This window comes from Jaculus jaculus, chromosome 8, assembly GCF_020740685.1.
Source record: "Jaculus jaculus isolate mJacJac1 chromosome 8, mJacJac1.mat.Y.cur, whole genome shotgun sequence".
In the NCBI taxonomy this organism is placed as follows: domain Eukaryota; kingdom Metazoa; phylum Chordata; class Mammalia; order Rodentia; family Dipodidae; genus Jaculus; species Jaculus jaculus.
The window spans coordinates 54,233,031-54,254,172 of record NC_059109.1 but is presented as its reverse complement, the minus strand read 5'-3'; the positions used below and the strand labels follow the sequence as shown (position 1 = coordinate 54,254,172).

The 21,142-nt window shown below is 41.3% G+C and overlaps 1 protein-coding gene and 1 pseudogene across 1 annotated transcript in view; one reads left to right on the top strand and one right to left on the bottom strand.

Moving 5' to 3' along the window:
* Terb2 (telomere repeat binding bouquet formation protein 2) overlaps positions 1-14,942 on the top strand; it is a 43,691-nt gene extending 28,749 nt beyond the window's left edge. The window contains exon 7 of the mRNA XM_004660726.1: positions 14,794-14,942. Coding sequence (XP_004660783.1) covers positions 14,794-14,942 — 149 coding nt within the window. The remainder of the gene's footprint in view (positions 1-14,793) is intronic.
* A 5,049-nt stretch (positions 14,943-19,991) lies between these two features.
* Positions 19,992-21,142, bottom strand: LOC101607661 (annotated as a pseudogene).

Genomic DNA, 21,142 nt, shown 5'->3' with positions numbered 1-21,142 from the left:
TATATGCTCACAACTTAACCCAAGCATGGGCTTTATATTTTCTGTGTGAAAACAGTGGTCTTCCAGTAGGATGAATGCTGCTCCTGTTTGTATGAGACAGTCCCAAGTTAGGCCTATTGTTCTGTTGTTCTGGCATTGATTCTTTTTTTTTTTTTTTTTTTGTAGTGCCAGAGTTTGAACCTAGGACCTCATACATGCCTGGCATTAGGCTTTTCCCCTTAAAAAAAAACAAACATGTATATGTATATGTATATGTATGTATGTATGTGTATGTATATATATATATGTATGTATGTATGTGTGTGTGTGTGTGTGTGTATATATATATATATATATATATATATATTTTTTTTTTTTTTTTTTTTTTTTTTTTTTTGGGTTTTTTGAGGTAGGATTTCACTCTATCCCAGGCTGACTTGAAATTCACTATGTAGTCTCAGGGTGGCCTTGTACTCGTGGCAATACTCCTACCAGCTTCAAGACATTTTTATTGATTTTGAGAGATAAGGAGAGAATAAGTATGACGTTTCTGGGCCTCCTGCCACTGCAAATGAACTTCAGATTCATGCACCACTTTTAGCATCTGGCTTCATGTGGGTTCTGGGGAATCAAACCCAGGCCTTTACGCTTTCAAGTGCCTTTAATCAGTGAGCCATCTCTCTAGCCTGAAACTTTACTCTTTAGTGTCCTAATTTGAAAAGATATATGTGATGTAGACAACTTCAATCATAGTTTCCTTTGAGAAATTAATGATATTTGAGCCCTTTTGTCTAGTTTAGTAGACATGTATGTGCATATGAGACAAGTTTTACATGTAAGTTAAAGAGATTTACAGTTGTCTTAAAGTAGATTACCTACTTTCCTACACAAGTGCCCCACATAAAGAGAAGACAACCAACTGAAGCTGAAAGTGGAGAGTATAGAATTACAGGAACCAGCTGACAAGTGGCTCATGAGATTTGGATGGTTGTCAGTGAGGTAGCTATTTGATTAGTTTGATCTGGCTAGGGTTTGGTGAGGTCAGTGATAATAATGAAAAAATAAGGAATTTTTTTAAGCCACAGTGTAATTTTTGCCTAGGCTGACCAAGAACACACACTGTAGCCACAGGCTGGACTTGAACTTAGGGCGATCCTCCTACTTCATCCCAAGTGCTAGGGTTAAAGGCATGTGCTACCATGCCCAGCTTCAATAAGAGATTTTTTTTTTAAGCTATCTTTTTTTTTTTTTTTTGTTTGTCAAGGTAGAGTCTCACTCTAGCTCAGGCTGACCTGAAATTCACTATGGAGTCTCAGGGTGGCCTCGAACTCACGGAAATCCTCCTACCTCTGCCTCCCAAGTGCTGGGATTAAAGGCGTGCACCACCATGCCTAGCTTAAAAGCTATCTTTAAAACATAGCAGTGTTTTAAAATGTATTGAAATACATTGAAATTGTATTTTAAGATAATTTTTCACATTCATCATTTTCTTATTATACAGCATTGATCAAACTACTTCTGTGAGCTAGTCTACTAATTCCTAGATATCTTCTACCATGTACTGTGGCTGTAACCATTACTTCTGGTCATTTGTTATATTTTTTGTTCTTTCTTTTTTATATTACATATATATTACATATGTACATATACATATACATATACATACATACATACATACACACACACACACACACACACACACACATATATATATATGTATATATATATTTGTTTGAGATAGAGGCAGATAGAGAGAGGGACAGAAAATGGACATGCCATGGCCTCTAGCTACTGCAAACAAACTACAAACAACTGTGCCACCCTGTGCATCTGACTTATGTGGGTCATGAGGAACAGAGCCTGGGTCCTTTGGCTTTGTACATGAGCACCTTAACCACTAAACCATCTCTCCAGCCTTTCTTTTCTTTTAAGTAGTAGAAAATAGCCTTTGTAGCTGGACATGGTGGCACAGGTCTTTAATCCTAGCACTTGGGAGGCAGGGGTAGGAGGATCATGATGAGTTTGAGGCCACCCTGAGACTACATTCTGAATTCCAGGTCAGCCTGAGTGAGACCCTACCTTGAAAAAAAAAAAAAAAAAAAGAAAGAAAATAGCCTTTGTAAAAGTATTTTATGTATCATTCCTATTAATTTATCTTTTTCCTTTTTTCATGTATATGTGTGTGGTATGTATGTCATATACATGTGTATGTCTGTACATGGGTACATGTGTGTGTGGTTGTGCATGCATGCCTGTGTGTGTATATGTCCATGTAGAGGTCAGAAGTCAACATTGGCTGTCTTCCTCTATCACTGCCCACCTTACTTTTTAAAACATACTTTTTTTTTATTTGTGAGAACAAATTATTATTTATTTGCAAGCCAAGAGACAGAGACAAGGAGAATAAATATTGGCATACCAGGGCTTCTTGCCATTGCAAATGAACTCCACGTGCATGAAGCACTTTGTGCATCTGGCTCTATGTGGGTACTGGGAGACTGAACCTAGACCAGCATGCTTGGCAGTCAAGCTCCTTTAACCACTGGGTCTTCTCCCCAGCCGCACTTTAGTTTTCAGAATATTTTTGTTTATTTATTTATTTATTTGAGGGAGAGACAGAGAGAAAGATGTAGAAAGAAAGAGAGTGAGTATGGGTGCTCTAGGGCCTCCCACCACTGCAAACAAACTCCAGAAGCATGTGCCACTTTGTACATCTGGCTTAATGTGGAAACTGGAGAATTGAACCCAGGTCATCAGGTTTGCAAGCAAGTGCCTTAACTGCTGAGCCCTCTCTCAGCCCTTAACCTTCTTTTTTTGAGGAAGTTTCTCACTGACCTGGAGCTCATCAGCTTAGCCTGATGGCTAGCCAGCAGGCCTCATGCATGCTCCTGTTTCTGCCTCACCAATACTGGCATTATAGATGATGCCTCCATGTTCAGCTTTTGCATAGGTGGATAGAGGATCCCAAACCAGGTCCTCATGCTTGTGTAGCAATCAGTTTATCCACTGAACCTTCTAAAATATTTATTTGCAAGGAGAGAGAGGGAGAGAAAGAATGGGCATGCAAGGACCTCTTGCCGCTGCGAATGAACTCCATACACACATGCCACTTTGTGCATCTGGCTTGACATGGGTACTGGGGAATGGTACCCAGGCTGTTAGGCTTTGCAAGCAAGCACCTTAACCATTAAGAAGTCCATCCAGCCCCACATTGAGCCTTTTTGAGAGACAGAAACTCATAGTCCTGGAGCTTCTCAAGTGCTAGGATTTATATATATATATACATATATACATATGTATGTATATTACCATACCACTGTAAAAGTGCCTTGATAATAAGGTTTATAGGCTGGAGATAAAGCATAGTGGCAGAACACCTGCTTGTTGTGTATAAGGGTCTTGGTTAGATCCTCAGCACCACCAAAACACAAAAATGAAGGTTTTGGACTGTTTGGGAGAGAGCAAAGAAAACTAGTATCCAATTTTGATAGTCCTAGGACTTTCAAGAGCAGCTGTGTGTTTCAAGGGACAATTAAGTAGATGTCCTTATGTCCTAATATTTGGAGCAAGTGAGTGCAAACAAATTTGGATATTCAAGTAAAATATCTTACACCATGGTTATGGTGTATTGGTAGTATTAATTTTGCTTCAAGTTTGGGGCTAGGGGTGTGGCTAGGCAGGTAAGGGCACAAGTTGCTCAAGCATGAGGACCTAAGTTTGATCCCCATGACCCATGTAAAAAACCAGGCATAGCCATGAATGCCTGTAATCCCATTGGTAAGGGAGGCAGAGATAGGAGGATTGCTAGGGTTTCCTGGCCAATCCAAGCTCAGTGAGAGACCATGTCTCAGGGAAATAAGGCAGAAGAACATTGTAGGAGGCCACATAGTGTCTTCCTCTGATCTCCATATGTGTATGTGCTAGGCATGTGCATCTGTTCACATAAGCCACATGCACACATATACACACCAAAAGATTATAAAAAGAGAAAAAATGCTTATTTGGACTTAACAAATGCTTATTAATATGTTCAAAGTTCGAAGACAGGCTTGGTGGCGCACACCTTTAATCACATCCCTTGGGAGGCAGAAGTAGGAGGATCACCGTGAGTTCAAGACCACCATCAGAATACTGAGTGAATTCCAGGTCAACCTGGGTTAGAGTAATACCCTACCTCAAAAAAACAGAAAAAAAAAAAAAAGAAAAGAAAAAAACTATCAAAGCAGAGATCCAGAGGCTCCTAAGTGCTTATTACTGAAGTAGACTTAAAAGTCACCCACCACTGCTCAGGAAATTTTGCAAAAGAGGGGGTGGAAAGTTTGTAAGAGCCACAGGTTGAGACATCATGCCCAGAGGCATCTCCCCCACCAGAATAACTGACTGCTTTTCCCACAACACATAAACTACAACCTGGGAATACCTGCAACCCTACTAAGGAGCGCCTCCCAACAGAATGGGGGCAGGGAGGAGGGAAAAGAGTGTACCAACACGTGATGTACCCATACGAAACATCTGGCTAATATAATAACAATGATAATAATAATCACTCAAAATATATAAAAACCAGCCATACAATAAAGATACACACTTACTTTTGGACATTTAACAGCTCTGTTTCAGCAGGTAAGGAATTGGCTAAGACTGCTAGTGGCACAAACTTGTAATTCTAGCATTTGAGATACAGAGGCAGGAGGGTGGTGAGTTCATGGCCAGCTTGGAACTACGTAGTAAAAACCCGTTTTTATAAAAACACACACACAAAGAAAAGAAGATGTTCAAAAATATGACAGTAGGGCTGGAGAGATGGCTTAGCAGTTAAGGCGTTTGCCTGCAAAGCCAGAGGATCCCGGTTCAACTCTCCAGAATCTATGTGAGCCAATTCGTTTGCAGTGGCTGAAGACCCTGGCATACCCATTCTCTCCCTCTCTCTTTCTCTCTGCTTCTTTCTCACTCTCAAATAACTAAAAATAAAATATATTAAAAAGAGCTATGCCTGAAGGGTTACTGCCATATATATATATATATATATATATATATATATATATATATATATATATATATATGTGTGTGTGTGTGTGTATGACAGTATTGTGTGAAACAATTATGAACTAATTTGTTAGTCAGAATCTTTATTATTATGTTGTATGTGCATGTTTGTGTGTGGGTGAATGTACATATGTGTATATGCACATGTCTGTGTAGCCCAGAGGACAGCTCTAGGTGTTTGGCCTCAGGCACTATCCACTTTGTTTTGTTTTGTTTTGTTTTCTTTTTCTTTAGTCCAGGCTGGCCTGGAACTCCTGATCCTCCTGCCTCCACCTCTTCAGTATCCTACGCCACCTGCACCATCATAGCCGGCTTGTTTTGTTTTTCAAGGTAGGGTCTCACTCTAGCCCAGGCTGACTTGGAATGTACTACGTAGTCTCATGCTGGCTTCAAACTCATAGTGATCCTCCTACTTCTGCCTCCCAAGTGCTAGTAGCCTGGCTAATTTTTTTTGGTATGTATGTATGTGTGTGTGTTTCTGTGTGTGTAAGTACATGTATATGTGGTGCACATGCACATATGTGTGGTGGCCAGAGGATAGCCATGAATGGTGTTCCTAAGGGATACCATGCACCTTTTTTTGAGACAGTCTCTCCTTGGCCTGGAGCTCACCAATGATGTTAGACTGGTTACCCACAGAACCCTCGGAATCCTCATGTCTCTGCCTTTCCAGTGCTGGAATTACAAGTGCATGCCACCATGCTTGGCATTTTCATGTGGGTTCTGGGGATTGAATTTAGGTCCTGCTAGCACTTTATCAACTGAGTTAACTTCCCAGTTCTATATATTTTTTTTAATTTTTATTTATTTATTTATTTGAGAGTGACAGACTCAGAGAGAAAGACAGATAGAGGGAGAGAGAGAATGGGCGCGCCAGGGCTTCCAGCCACTGCAAACGAACTCCAGACGCGTGTGCCCCCTTGTGCATCTGGCTAACGTGGGACCTGGGGAACCGAGCCTCGAACCGGGGTCCTTAGGCTTCACAGGCAAGCGTTTAACCGCTAAGCCATCTCTCCAGCCCCTATATTTTTTTTAATAGTGTTAGGGATCAAACCCAAGGCCATGAGTGAGCTAACTATGCACTCTAACACTAAGTTATACCTCCAGCTTCCACAATTTTTGTTTTTATTTTTATTTAATTTTGAACCTTATTTTCACATGTTGCATGCATGTGGGGGGGCAGGGTTTCTTGCTGCTGTAAATGAATACCAGATGTTTGTATCACTTTTAAAAAATTTTCTTTTCAGCTGGGCGTGGTGGCGCACGCCTTTAATCCCAGCACTCGGGAGGCAGAGGTAGGAGGATCGCCGAGAGTTCAAGGCCATCTTGAGACTACATAGTGAGTTCCAGGTCAGCCTGAGTCAGAGTGAGACCCTACCTCGAAAAACCAAAAAAAAAAAAAAAAATTTTTTTTTCTTTTCAAGGTACATTCTTGTTTTAGCCCAGGCTGAGCTAGAATTTACTATGTAGTGTCAGGGTGGCCTTCAACTCAACATGATCCTCCTACCTCTGCCTCCTGAGTGCTGGGATGAAAGGTGTGCATCACCACGCTTGGCTATATCTCATTTATTTATTTATTTTCAAGAAGAGAAAGAGGAGAGAGGAAGAGAAAGAGAGAGAATGGCTACGCCAGGCCTCCGGCCAAAGAACTCCAGATGCATGCACCATGCCCAGCTTTTTAAATTGTTTTATTGTTTTTGTTTGTGCTTTTCAAAAACTTTATTTGAGAGGGCATGCCAGGGCCTCCAGCAAACAAACTCTAGATGCATGCATCACCTTGTTCAACTGGCTTAGTTGGGTCCTGGGGAATTGAACCAAGGTCCTTTGGCTTTGCAGGCAAACATCTAAACTGATAAGCCATCTCTCAAGCCCTGATTTTTAAAAAATATTTTAATTTAATTTATTTATTTGGGGGAGAGAGAGAGAGAGAGAGAGAGAGAGAGAGAATGAGATTGGGAGAATGGGCATGCCAGGGCTTCCAGCCACTACAGATGAACTCCAGACGCATGTAGCCCCTTGTGCATCTGGCTAATGTGGGTCCTGGGGAATGGAACCTGGGTCCTTTGGCTTTGCAGGCAAATGCCTTAACCACTAAGCCAGCCCTGATTTTTGTTTTTTTGAGGTATGTCTTGTTCTAGATAAGGCTGACCTGGAATTAGTCTCAGGCTGGCCTGGAACTCATAGCAATCCCCCTACCTCACCCTCCCCTCCTGAGTGCTGGGATGTACATGTGCCATCATGCCTGGCTGTTGGCTGTTTTATTGTTTTGTGTTTTTTTTTTTTTTCTTGATAGTGTCTTACTTTAGCCCAGGCTGACCTGGAATTCAAGCTGGCCTTGAATTCACAGTGATCCTCCTACTCTGCCTTACAAGTGCTGGGGTTAAAGGTATGTGCCACCATGCCAAGCCGTTTTATTGTTTTTTATTGGAATTAAACCCCTTCAATTTGAAATTAATAAATTCTGAAAGGGTGTAGTGGTGCACACCTTTAATACCAACACTCAGGTGGCAGAGGTAGGAGGATTGCTGTGAGTTTGAGGCCAGGCTAGAACTACAAAGTGAATTCCAGTTCAGTCTGGGCTAGAGTGAGACCCTAATTCAAAAAGAACAAAACAAAAAAAGAGAGAGAGGAGGTGGAGGGAGGAGAATCGCTCAGTGGCTAAATGTTCTTGCTTGCAAAACCTTCTGGCCCAGGTTCAATTCCCAAGCCACCTATGTAAGTGTAAGTCAGACACAAAGAGTGCTACAAGCATCTGGCATTCATTTGCAGCAGCAAGAGACCCTGGCTCATACACATGCAAATAAATAAATAAAAGTTAAAAAAAAAAAGGTTCTGATTGAGAGTTGAATTGTGATTAATAAAGAGCAAAAAAAAAAAAAACCCAATTACTAATAATCATAAATGCATTGCTGGTGAAAATTTTCAAGTCAAAGGCTCTAATAAATAAATCAAGAACCTGTAATGCATACTATATTAGTTATTTAGTGGAATGTATCAAATAGTTTTAGTCTACTAGTATAAAGCAAATGGCATGTATCTGGGCATGGTGATTCATGCCAGTATTTGGAAGGCTAAACTGGAGGATCTCTGTGAGTATGAGGCCAGTCTGTACTATAATGAGTTCCAGACCAGTTTGACTCCTGTGTGAGAAGCTGTCTCAAAAAAAAAAAAAAAAAAAAACAGGGATGGAGAGCTGGCATAGCAGTTAAGGCACATGCCTGAGAAGCCAGGTTCAACTCCCCAGTACCAACATAAGCCAGATGCACATGGTGATGTATGTGTGTATGTGTCTGGAGTTCATTTGCAGTGGCTAGAGGTCTTGGTGAACCCATACATATTCTCTCTCTTTCTCTCTCTCACTCATAAGTAAATAAATAAAAATAAAATGTTAAGCTGGGTGTGGTAGCACATGCCTTTAATCCAGTACTCGGGAGGCAGAGGTAGGAGGATTGCCATGAGTTCTAGGCCACCCTGAGACTACATAGTGAATTCCAGGTCACCCTGGGCTAGAGTGAGACCCTACCTCAAAAAATAAAAAAATAAAATGTTAAAGGGACAAAAATAAAATTAAGAAAAACCAGACAGGGGGCTGAAAATGAAGCTCAGTTGGTAGAGTGCTTGCTTAATATACAGGAAGACCTGAGATTTTCTACCAGCACCACATAAACCTAGTGTGGGTTTAATCCAAGCACTCAGGAGGTAGGAGGAAGAACAAGAAGTTTAAGGTCATCCTCAGCTACATAGCTAGTTCAAGGCCAGTTTGGAATACTTGGATTTGGGGAATTGAACCTGGGTCCTTAGGCTTCACAGACAAGTGCCTTAACACTAAACCCATCTCTCCAGTCTCAAAATTTCTTTTTTTTAAAAAATATTTATTTATTTGAGAGAGAAAGAGAGAGAGACAGTGACAGAAAGATTGGCACACCAGGGCCTCTAGCCATTCTAGATGAACTCCAGACACATGTGACACCTTGTGCATCTGGCTTTATGTGGGTACTGTGGAATTGAACCTGGGTCCTTAGACTTTGCAGGCAAACACCTTAACCATTAAGCCATCTCTCCAGCCCTGTTTCACAGTTTCTAAGGGTCAGAGTCCAGGAGCATATTAGCTGAGTACTTCACAGTCTCTCATAAGTTTTCAGTGAAGTTGTCTTCAAGGCTATATTCATTCTAAGGCACAATTTGGCCTGTAGGTGGGGGAGTCCACTTTAGAACTCAGTCATGTGGTTGTAGGCAGGCCTTGAGGCCTTGCTATGTTTTGGCTAAATACTCCTCACCAAGTGGACCTCTTCATAGGGCTGTTTAAAATTCAATACCTTCTTTCTCTGAGAAATCAAATGTGAGAAAGAGAATTCCAAGATAGAAGCTACAGTCTTTTTCATATCTTTCTCTCAGAAGTGACATACCTAATCATTTCATACATGTACTAATGGTCAGAGACCAAACCAAATACAAAGCAGTCAGGGATTACACATGTTTGTAAATACCAGGAGGTGAGTTCTCATTGAGAGTCATCTGGGTGCCTGGCTACCACAGACACTATGAAATTGTCCTCCAGGAATGCTTTTCATCCTCTCATTTGGATAATGCAGAAACAGGCATTTTTTGTTTGGTTGGTTGTTTTGAGGTAGGGTCTTGCTCCAGCCCAGGCTGACCTGAAATGCACTATGTAGTCTCAGGCTGGCCTCCAACTCATGGTGATCCTCCTACCTCTGCCTCCTGAGCGCTGGGATTAAAGGCATGAGCCACCACACCCGGTGAAACAGGCATTTTTAAAGCATTAGTTTATTTTACAACTTCAACAGTTGCTTTGTGTCTGAATACCTGCTTTGAGTTGGGCTAATCACAGTCTTTTCTGGATTTTTAGATATAATACATAGCATATCAAGTCATTCTTATTCAGGTGACCAAAGGGGCCATGTATGTACATGTATATGAACACACAGACACACAGAAGGAGACGTTTTCTGGGAATCAAACCCAGTGCTAAGCAAGCACTCTACCACTAAGCTATACACTTAGCCTAATGGCTTTATTTTCTACCATGAAAGGAAAGCCAATTTACCTCAGTAAAGGATAATTAGGTTAATGTAGAGAAAAACGAGAGCAGTGAGAGCAATTATAGTTGATTTTTACTAATACTGAGTCCCAGCAATATGCCTACCTACCTCACATCTTGGTTTTCTATGACAGTATCCCTCCATTGGTTACAAAAAAAATACTGCTCACAAAACAGGCACCAGAGGCAGAGTGGAGAATCAGTTTTATTCATGTTGACATGGACTTAGGGGAATAATTTCCAAAGCCTGAGCACCCTGTCACTGGCACAAAGAGCTTTTATAGATAGTTTAGTGTCGTTTCTGATCTTTTCTTTCTTTTTTTTTTTCTTTTTCTTTGTTTTGGTTTTTCGAGGTAGGGTTTCACTCTAGTTCAGGCTGACCTGGAATTCACTATGTAGTCTCAGACTGGTCTGGAACTTATGATGATCCTTCTACCTCTACCTCCCAAGTGCTGGAATTAAAGGAGTGCATCACTATGCCCAGCTCAGACAGTAAACTTTAAACCCATCAATGATAGAAAAGATCAAAAAATGCCAGGCATGATGGCACTTGGGAGGCAGAGAGTGCTGTGAGTTTAAGGCCACCCTGAGACTACATAGTGAATTCCAGGTCAGCCTGGCCTAGAGTAAAACCCTACCTTGGAAAAAAAAAAAAGATAAATAAACAAATAAAAAATAAAGTTTACTGTCTGTGTGACGGAGGCCATGAGCAGAAAGTTTTAATAACAAGCAGGTTTCAGAAGCCAGAGGGCAGTTAGACAAAGGGTTTTTGAAAACAGCTGCATTTTGAGATAAGGTTTGTACGGAAAGTGTAAGAGAAAAGCATGAAAGAGAACATTGGACTTGATCTCTACAGACAGACTATTGAGAGAAACAGTGAGGGGCAGCAGTCTTCCAGTGGGATGAAGACTGAAGCACTGAGCCAGGTTGGGGTTCAGACTTATAAGGAGAATCCTAAGAAACAGACTGTACCAGGTGCAGTTGATAAGAAAATTGTAGCTCTTTGTGTCTTTGTTCAGAATAGGCTTATTCAGCCGAGATTGTCTAAGGGAGTATACTCAGATGATTTCTGGTCCTTTAAGGCCCTCTTGCCCTGTGTTACTGCTGTTGCCACAGGGTCATGTTGCATCACCCCAATCCCAGAAGTCTCAATGGGTCTGGCTTATGCTGCTCAGCCTGGCTCAGTCCCAGGGGCTCACGCTAGCCTGCCTTGTCTTATGCTGTACTCAACCCCTCAGTTCTAACAGGCGCTGGTCCAGTACTCTATCCTTTTGCCTTCCAATTGACAACATGTGGCTGCTGAAAGGATTCCAGGTTGGGTGAACAATCTCCATCTCCAGTATACTTTATACCTCCTGCTCTTGGGGGAGAACTGCTCACCCCTAGGACAAGCTTAGTCTTTTCTTCCATGAGTAAGTACCTTCTAGAAGCTCACCACACACTTAGTGCTGTGTTAATTAGTTCTCTAGGAACTCTGACTCTACACAGATCTTACCATATTTGCCCTTTAGTGACCAGAGCAGACCCTTTGTCTGCTTTTCTCTCATGTCATCCTTTCTTGATTGCTTTTGCACTTTGCAAACCTGATTTACAGGTCAGAATCATTCAGGTCTGCCAGAGTGTCTCCTACCTCATAAAAATCACATCTCACTATTTCCCAGTCCAGTCCTGAGGTCTCTTCTGAATCAGCCTCTTTCTTTCTTCCTCTCTTTCTTTCTTTCTTTCTTCTTTTTTTTTTTTTTTTTGTTTTTTTGTTTTTTTGAGGTAGAGTCTCACTCTAGCCTGGGCTTACCTGGAGTTCACTATGTAGTCTCAGAGTGGTCTTGAACTCAGTGATTCTCCTACCTCTGCCTCCCAAGTGCTGGGATTAAAGGTGTGTGCCACCAAGCCTGGCCTCAACCTGTTTCTTAGCTTTTCTGAGAACTCAGTTCTATCAGATCCAGTGAACTAGGCATCAAACACTGACTCTCATGCCCAGTTCCCTCAGTAATGCCAGTCCTTCCTCTGTTATCTTCAAGTCCCTAATGGTCATGAGGACCTGAACAAGCAAGTACCTCTAACAGCTAGTCTGAGCTAGTGCATTAGGGACTGATTTTCCCTGTATTGCCTCAGGTTATACAGCCTTTGTCTTGAGGAGAGATAAGTAGTTATATTACTCAGTTTTTCTGCTTCCATATCACTTAGAATTATCAGCCTCCTTGTCCTACAGCCTCATAAGCCAGGAAGGGACAGGCTTTTTCATTGTTTATTTAAAAGTCTTTCTAGTCAGGTGTGGTGGTACACACCTTTAATCCCAGTTCTCAGAAGACTGAAGTAGGAGAATCACTGTGAGTTTGAGGCCAGTCTGTGTGTCTTGCAGTGCTGTAAGTGCAGCTTGATGGATTATTCTTGTCAGAGTTGAAAGACCTGAATGCAGTAAAAACTATGGACTGTGAGGTTTAGCTTATGAGGGTGAGAAAGAGCTTTGCTTGGACTGGGCTGGCAGTTTATGTGAAAAGCTTGCTGTTATGCCTGTGTCCTGAGAACCTATGCAGGGTTGCTTTGTATAGAAATGAAGTGGTATGAGCAGCAGGATATGGCACAGAAAGAAAAATCTTTGGGTGAACTACTGCCTGTTTAGCTGCAACCTTTGAGATTGGGCTGGTTGATCTGCACTGGGGCAACAGGAAGAATGTAGACTCTTTTGAAGGGGCCTGAGTGCTCAAGGAGTGTCCTATTCTTCGAAGTCTGCTTTATTCCCCCATGGATTAACAAATTGGCACCCACCTGGTATTGTGGAGTATAGTAAATGCAGGAAAGAGAGGGTCACTGAATTTGTAACATGGTCTTGTGTTTTGGAAATGGCCATGGGCAATGTGAAGCAGGTTTGCTGGATGCCTGCAAGGAGACCCAATGCGGCCATGAGCATGAACTGTGGATTACAGTGGAGACCTAGTGGAGATGCCAGGACCATGGGATGACTGCTAAGGAAAGCTGCTGGCCCTGATGAAGTTTTCCAGGACTGTGAGTAGCCTAGCTGAAGGGGCAGAATTGAAACTCCAGAGACTTGTTGCTGGTTAGAATTATTGAACTTGGAGATTTGTCACTGGCTAGAGTTATTGGACTTGAAGTTACAGAGTTTGATGCTTGCCCTGGTTGTTTTAAATCTTGTATTGATTGAATATTTCTTTGCTATGCCTAATGCCATCTTTTGCAGTGTGAGTATTTATTCTGTGCCATTATGGTTTTTTGGGGGGATTTTTTGTTATTATGGCTCAGTTAAAAGATCTTGAACTATGGGTATATATGAACATCATTGGGATTAATAAAAGCTATGGGGACTTTTAAAGTTGGACAGAATGGATTGTATTTTAAATTATGTATGGTTATCAGTTTATGGGGTCCAGGGGTAGAATGTGGTGGTTTGATTCAGGTGTCCCTCATAAACTTAGGTATTCTGAATGCTAGTCTCCCCAACTGATAGCAATTGGAAATTAAAGCCTCCTGGAGGCAGTGTGTTGTTAGGGGCAGGCCTATGGGTGTTATAACCAGTTTTCCCTTGCCAGTGTTTGGCACACTCCCCTGTTGCTATTGTCCACCTGATGTTTGCCAGGGGGTGATGTCCACCCTCTCATGCCATCGTTTTCCCCTGCTATTGTGGAGCTTCCCCCTTGAGCCTGTAAGCCAAAATAAACCTTTTTTCCCCCCACAAGCTGCTCTTGGTTGGGTGATTTCTACCAGCAATGTGGACCTGACTGCAACACATCCCTTTAGCCCTAGATTTATTTTAATACAGGGTTTACTTTTAAATTAGACTTCAATTTTAGCATAAATAATAAACATTTATATTATAATAAAATTCTATCATTCAAATAATAAACTATCAAGTTAGTGCTTAAAATCATTGAACCCTTAAGTTCTTGCCATTGGTCCAGGCCTTTTGATATTCATATATATTTCAGATTATTTTGTTTTTGTTTTTCTGAGGTAGGGTCTCATTCATGTCCAGGCTGACATGGAATTCACTATGTAGTCTCAGAGTGGCTACCTCTGCTTTCCAAGTGCTGGGATTAAAAGGTGTGTACCACCACACCTGGTTTATATTTCAGGTTATTACTAATATAAAAATTACTTGCACCTCTAACCTTTGTTAACTGAACAGTAATATTGGTTTTACTATTAATTTTCCACTAAAAATATTGCCACAATGTTAACAGTGCATGAAAATGTTGCCTGCTCAAATAGAGGAACTGTTTGGGCTATTCTATATGATTGTCATCTAAGCTAGTTATTTTGGTCTGGGTACTTTTATGTTCCAGCCTCAATCTGGACATCACACTCCTACTAGTCAAAGTGGCTAATCAAGTATCTATGTTCTAACAGGTATTAAGAAAGCAAAAGTGGGGAGAAGAGATGGAAAATGATAGAAAGGGGACAAATATGAGCAAAGTAAAATGATATCTATATGAAGGTATTATAATGAAACTCACTATGTTGTAAACGAAACAAATAAATAATTTAAAAAACAACATTGAAAGAGTGTTAGGAGACTGCAGAGGGAATGGCAGATTCCTCACATCAGATTTCATAGAGAAATTTCTCACTTATTTTTGTTCTCACCATTTGTAAAGTTCTTTTCTGAAAATGTTCTTTAGAAAATTTTAATAAGTTAGATACTGAAAATTGGAGTGTATGATTTCAAGTGTGTATGTTTTTTCTTATTTTTATAGGTTATATATCAATTGATTCCATGAAGAAATTCCTTGGGGAGTTACATGACTTCATTCCTGGAAGCTCAGGATATTTGGCATATCATGTTCAAAATGAAATTAACATGTCTGCTATAAAAGATAAATTAAGGAGGAAACTACTAAGTTAAATTGTTATTATATCTGGGCATTTATTTTTTATAAAATGTTACCAAATATGTGCATAATTTAAATTTAAATGGGGAGTTCTCTTCCTCAATATGTGTCCTTAAGAAATTCAGAATCATTTTGGCTCTCTGTTTTGACTCTAGGCTCAAGCAATCCTGTGTCTCAACATACCAAACAACTTATACCTAGCTTTTTCATGGTTTTTTTTTTTTTTTAATCAATCTAGAGATGTGGCAACTTCAAGAAGGCATATTTACTGGGATTTGTGGTGTAGACAAATCCTAGCTTCTTGGTGGCATAGATCATTCCCAGCTTCTTGGGAGGCTGAGGCAGGGGGATTGAAAGCTCAAGGCCAACCTGGACAACTTAGTAAAATTCCATCTCAAAATTAAAAGTAAAAAGAAGGCTGGGCAAATGGCGTAATGGCAGATCACCTGTCTGGCTTTGTACAAGTACCCTGGGTTCAAACCCAAGTACACAGACAAAAAAGAAAAAAAAAGAAAGAAAAGGGCAACTTCTTATCTTTATCCATACTTTGTAGTCTGGTGAGCTTGTTGAATTTTGGAGATATAAACGGATTATTTTTAAAGATACTGTCTTATTAGAATTGTTCTTCCTTTTGGACTGTATAGCAGTTATAGAATTATCTGAAGAAAACGTACCCTGTTTTTATTGCTTGGGTCATTTCTGTATATGTGGGCCTTAGCCTACCTTTCTCCCATGATTCAAATAATAATACATTCTAACACTGTTTTCAGTATCAACACTGAGAATTACATTTTTGTCTATTTGGTGGTTTGTCTTTATTTATACTTCTATCTGTTGTTAAGCCCTTCTGAACTAGACAATTGAAAATCACAAAAATCCGGGTGTAGTGTTGCACACCTTTAATGCCAGCACTCAAGAGGCAGAGGTAGTGGGATCACTGTGAGTTCGAGGCTACCCTAAGATTACATAGTGAATTCCAGGTCAGCCTGGGCTAGAGTGAGATCCTACCTTGAAAAACAAAGAAGAAAAAACACAAACTGTTATATTTTCTCGAAACATATTAAATATTGTCGATTCTGAACACTTTATCTCAGTCACATTCTATTGATTGTTTCTTATATCAAAGCCAAGCCTATCTGTACATTTATAATTAATTCTTAAGAATTCTGTGTCAGGCATGGTGGCACACGCCTTTAATAGTAGGAGGATCACTGTAAATCAAGGCCAGTCTGAGACTACATGATTTCCACATCAGCCTAGACTAGAGAGAGACCCTACCTCAAAAAAACCCCAAGTATTATGAAAATATATACTAAGTTATTTACATTGGGATTTCTTGGAATAAAGTATTAAATATTTCTCTAACAATCATATAAGTTAACATAGTAAATAAAAACCTTTAACCTGACAGGAATTTTTCTCAAATAAAAGTAGATTATGCCGGGTGTGGTGGCACATGCCTTTAATTCCAGCATTTGGGAGGCAGAGGTAGGAGGATTGCTGTGAGTTCGAGGCCACCCTGGGACAACATAGTGAAGTCCAGGTCAACCTGGGCTAGAGTGAGACCCTATCTTGAAAACCAAACAACAAAAAAAGTAGATTACACACACACATCTCAAGCCAAATGCAGTATCCTTGAAATACTTCCAGAAACAATCAAGGCAGTCAATAGCATAAGTGCTTTAGGAATTAAAAACATATGAGGAAATAAAATGAGAAAGGTAAACTATTTATGTTATTAACACTTTATTGTAGCCAGGCATGGTGGTGTATGCCTTTAATCTCAGCACTTAGGAGGCTGAGGTAGGGGGATCACTTTGAGTTCAAGGCCATTCTGAGACTACATAGTGACTTCCAGGTCAGCCTGGACTAGAATGAGACCCTACCTTGAAAAATCAAAAAAAAAAAAAATTCTATTAATCAGAAGTAAGAAGACTATTTTTTGTGTTACTGTTTCTTTTATTTGCTTTATCCTTGGTTATATAATCTTGTAAGAAATGATTCTTTGGCTGGAGAGATGGCTTAGTGGTTAAGATGCTTGCTTACAAAGCCAAAGGACCTAGGTTCAATTCCCCAGGACCCACATAAGCCAGATGCACAAGGTGGCACATGCATCTGGAGTTTGTTTGCAGTGGCTGGAAGCCCTGGTATGCCCATTCTCTATCTGTCTTTCACTCTCTCTCTCTCCACAATAAAATATTTTTTTTAAAAAAATGATTCCTTTAAGATAACTTTGATTGTACAGCTTTTGAGCTAAAATAACTTTTGTATTTGTTGTTTTATTTGTTTGCTTATTTTTAAACTGTTTCAAGCTCTGGAGACTTCAGTCCTTAGAAGGAGAAACCAATTTTCAATTATGTTGGCCTTTTATTTATTTATTTATTTTTGATTTTTCGAGGTAGGATCTCACTCTAGCCCAGGCTGACCTGGAACTCACTATGTAGTCTCAGGGTGGCCTCGAACTCGTGGCGATCCTCCTACCTCTGCCTCCCGAGTGCTGAGATTATAGGCATGTGCCACCACGCCCGGCTTTATGTTGGCCTTTTATAAAGCTTGAGTTTTATGTAAGATTTAAATAAAAGTTTGCTACAAAGAAAAAAAAAATGATTCTTATCATGTCAGAATATTTATGTCTCCACTCTTGCAAATGTCTCTTTTCAGATGCTTTCATAGTCATGTGTTATACTATTTAGTTATTTCTTGTATCCTTTTTGACTACATTCTTTTTTATTTTGGTAATATTTTATGTAATTAGGTAAGTTATAAGTCACTGACCAAGTCTGCTGGTTATTTCTGAATGTGTGAAAATTTATGATGATCAATAAAAGAAAATTTCTGTGTGCATATGCTAACTAGAATAATGACCATATTCTCAGCTAGGTATGGTAGTATAGGACTATGATGCCAGCACCCAGGAGTCAGAGGAAGAATGGCTGCAAGTTTGAGGCCAATCAGGTCTACACAGTAAGTTCTAGGCCGGCCAGGGATCCATAGAAAGACCCTGTCTAAAATAAATAAGTAAATAAATAAAAATTCTCTGTGTTGTAGTCGGTTCCATGCTACTGGGATGAACATCAAAACCAAACACAGTTTATGGGAGGAAAATATTTATTTCTTTCAAGTTTATAGATTCAGAGGAAGTTTCCTCAAATGGTGGAAGAAGATGGTTCCCATTCCTAAGTCCACACAGAGACACACCACCAAGCAGCCAGCACCACAAGCAATCACAGCCAGAGCTCAAAACCTCTCTGCATACCTTTTGGGTAGAATGAAGATTCAGCTCCAGTGACACACCCTTGCTAGTCTGCCTGCTAGTTGCTGAAGCTGAAAACCTTTCAAAAATATTTTATTTATTTGAGAGAGAGCAAGAGAAAGAGGCAGAGAGACAGAGAATGGGCACACCAGGGCCTATAGCCACTGCAAACGAACTCTAGACACATGTGCTACCCTGTGCACCCGGCTTACATGGGTACTGGGGAATTAAACTTGGGTCCTTAGGCTTCTCAGGCAGGAGCATTAACCGCTAAGCCATTTCTTCAGCTCCTGAAAACTTAAAACACCCAAGCCTATGGGGGACATAAATTCAAAGTAGCACACTTGGTTTCACCTGAAGTGAAATATAGCTATAAGAACCAGGTGTGATGGTGTACACCTTTAATCCCAGCACTGGGAAGGTAGAGGTAGGAGGATTGCCATGAGTTCAAGACCACCCTGAGACTACATAGTGAATTTGAGGTCAGCCTGGGCTAGAGTGAGACCTTACCTCAGGGAAAAAAAAAAAAAGGAGAAAGAAAAGAAATACAGCTATGACACATTATCTTGGCTAAGGATTATACAGCAGAAATGACATCTGGGGGTGGGAACATGGCTGGCAGGAACAGTGTGTGCCTAGCTGGGGCCTATTAGTTCAAGGGGATTCTGCTGGGGGGGGTCTATGAAGATGGAGCAGTTGCTGCTGTGGGCATCCCTCCCCCCACCCACTGCCAACCCTGGAAGACAAAGAAAGCCCGAGTCTCCCAAGGCACCTGGAAAAAGATGCAGAACGAAAGGCAGTGTGGACAACTTGTTTGGAAGATGCATGGTGAGTTGTAGCTGGTGACTTCTGTGTTTCCTGAGGTGTAAATATTGTGGGAGCTGTCTTGAGAAGATTGAGCCTGACCTTCTGTCTTTGAGAAACACAAAGCCTATATTTTCCTTTCCCCTGGAACTCACAGAAAACAGTGCCACTCTGTCCCAGCCAGCATCTGTCTTGTGGGCCAGTATTGTACTTCACCAGAGCATTCAGTTGTATGGAAATATTGCAGTCTTGTGAAATCATCATAGAATATGAGATCCTCACACTTTGGCACTGTATATACTGTGCCAAAGCACACTAATACCAAAACAGAAGTAACAGGGAAATCATACTATAATACTCATTTGGAAAGATCTACACTTTACAACAGTCCCATATCCTAGGATACATCAAGGTAAACTTTTCCCTAACCAAGGTCCTTACATGAAAGTCTTTAGATGCTCTGATCTCCATTTAGAACTACAAGAAATGTCAAAGCAAGGCAATATACCCTCTCCAAAAGTTAAAGTTCATATTTTTCCAGCTGCTTCAAAGATTGAAAGGAATAAAATTCCAGAAAAAGAATTCAAACGAATGATTTTTTTTTTTTTTTTTTGGTGTAGCACCTGTTTATTGTTATACAGTTTACACAGAGCTTGGGTGGACAGGATTTAAGAGGTGGGCAGCGCTGTGATGAAAGCTCCGGCGAAGTCCTGGAAAGTAGCATAGCCATCCATGTCAGAGGTTTGAACCCGTGTGTGTGTGTGTGTGTGTGTGTGTGTGTGTGTGTGTGTGTGTGTGTGTGGCGGGGGGGAATTGTCATCATCCTGTGGCATGGGCCCTATCCCTAACACCCACCGCCCAGCAGTTTCCTAAGGAAACCAGACTCAGGACAACCTAGCCTCCACTCAGAAAAGTGATTATGGTTCACTGTTTCTTCCCTGGTCCATTGTACTGAAGGGATATATAGGAAGCATGGTCCTTGTGAAGCTGGAGGGAGTTTAGGGCTCTAGCCCCCATGGGGGTGCAGGTGGACAATGACAGACTTGGAGTCATTCGTGGTGCTGTAGCTGCCCATGTCTTGAGTCCACACCTACAGCCACCAGTGGCAACAGCTTGCCAACTGTGATCACCTTCACTGCATCTGCACTCATGCTGGAGTGGTGCTCAAGACTGAGGGGCCACAGCATGTTGGAAGCTGACAGCAGCAGGGCTGTGGGATTGGCTATATTGCTACCCACTGCTGGGGCAAATGGGTGCCAGGCCCCCATCTCAAAAACTGCATACTCTGAGCTATAGCTCTCACCAGGAGCCACGCCAGCAACTCCAACAAGGCCAGCAGCCAGATTGCCAATAATGCTCCCATATAGGTCAGGCATCACGTACATCAAATTGGTAAGGATTCTTCACCAGCTGCATGCATTATCATTGTCTCAAATTTGATTTTTGGGGTACAGTTCAGCAACTTTCTCACATCACTGCAGGAACAACCCATCCCCAAGTTTCATGATGTTGGCCTTGTGGACAGCTCTGACCTTGTTCTGCCCCTTCCTGGCAGTGTAGTCAAAGGCAAACTTCGCACTCCGCTGGGACTTGGTTTGAGTGATAATGTTGACACACTCAGTTACACCCCTTGCACTCTCATGGTCCAGAGAGCTAGATTCCCCTTCTGTCTGCTCTTGACTTATCACCAGGTCTAGAGTGTTGTGCCGAGTCTTGTACCCAGGAAGGGACTCCATATGAACTACATTAACAAATAAGTCCAACTTACACCTCGGCCTCATATCACAGGAAGCTTACACTCCATTGGGGTATGAATCTTTCCAACGATGGCAACTTTGTTCTCCTTCGTACAACTCAGCACCTGTTTCAGCTTCTCCTCAGAGGCCATGTTCTTTCTGCACTCACTCGGGTGATGCTCCTGGAACTCCACTGGGACTCAGGCAGCTTTGAACACCTCCTTGACCGCATGCATGAGCTTGGGGCCCACACCATCTCCCAGCAGCATGGTCACAGGAAAGGCCCCCTCCACCCTCTCATCTTCAGCCTGGCCCTGGGAAGTGACATTTGCAATGGCAAAGTACTCAGACCCCTCCATGTCCCGGGCTGCGGGTGGTGACCACCCCAGGTCAATCAGCAGACACTGCTCAGTGACGCCAT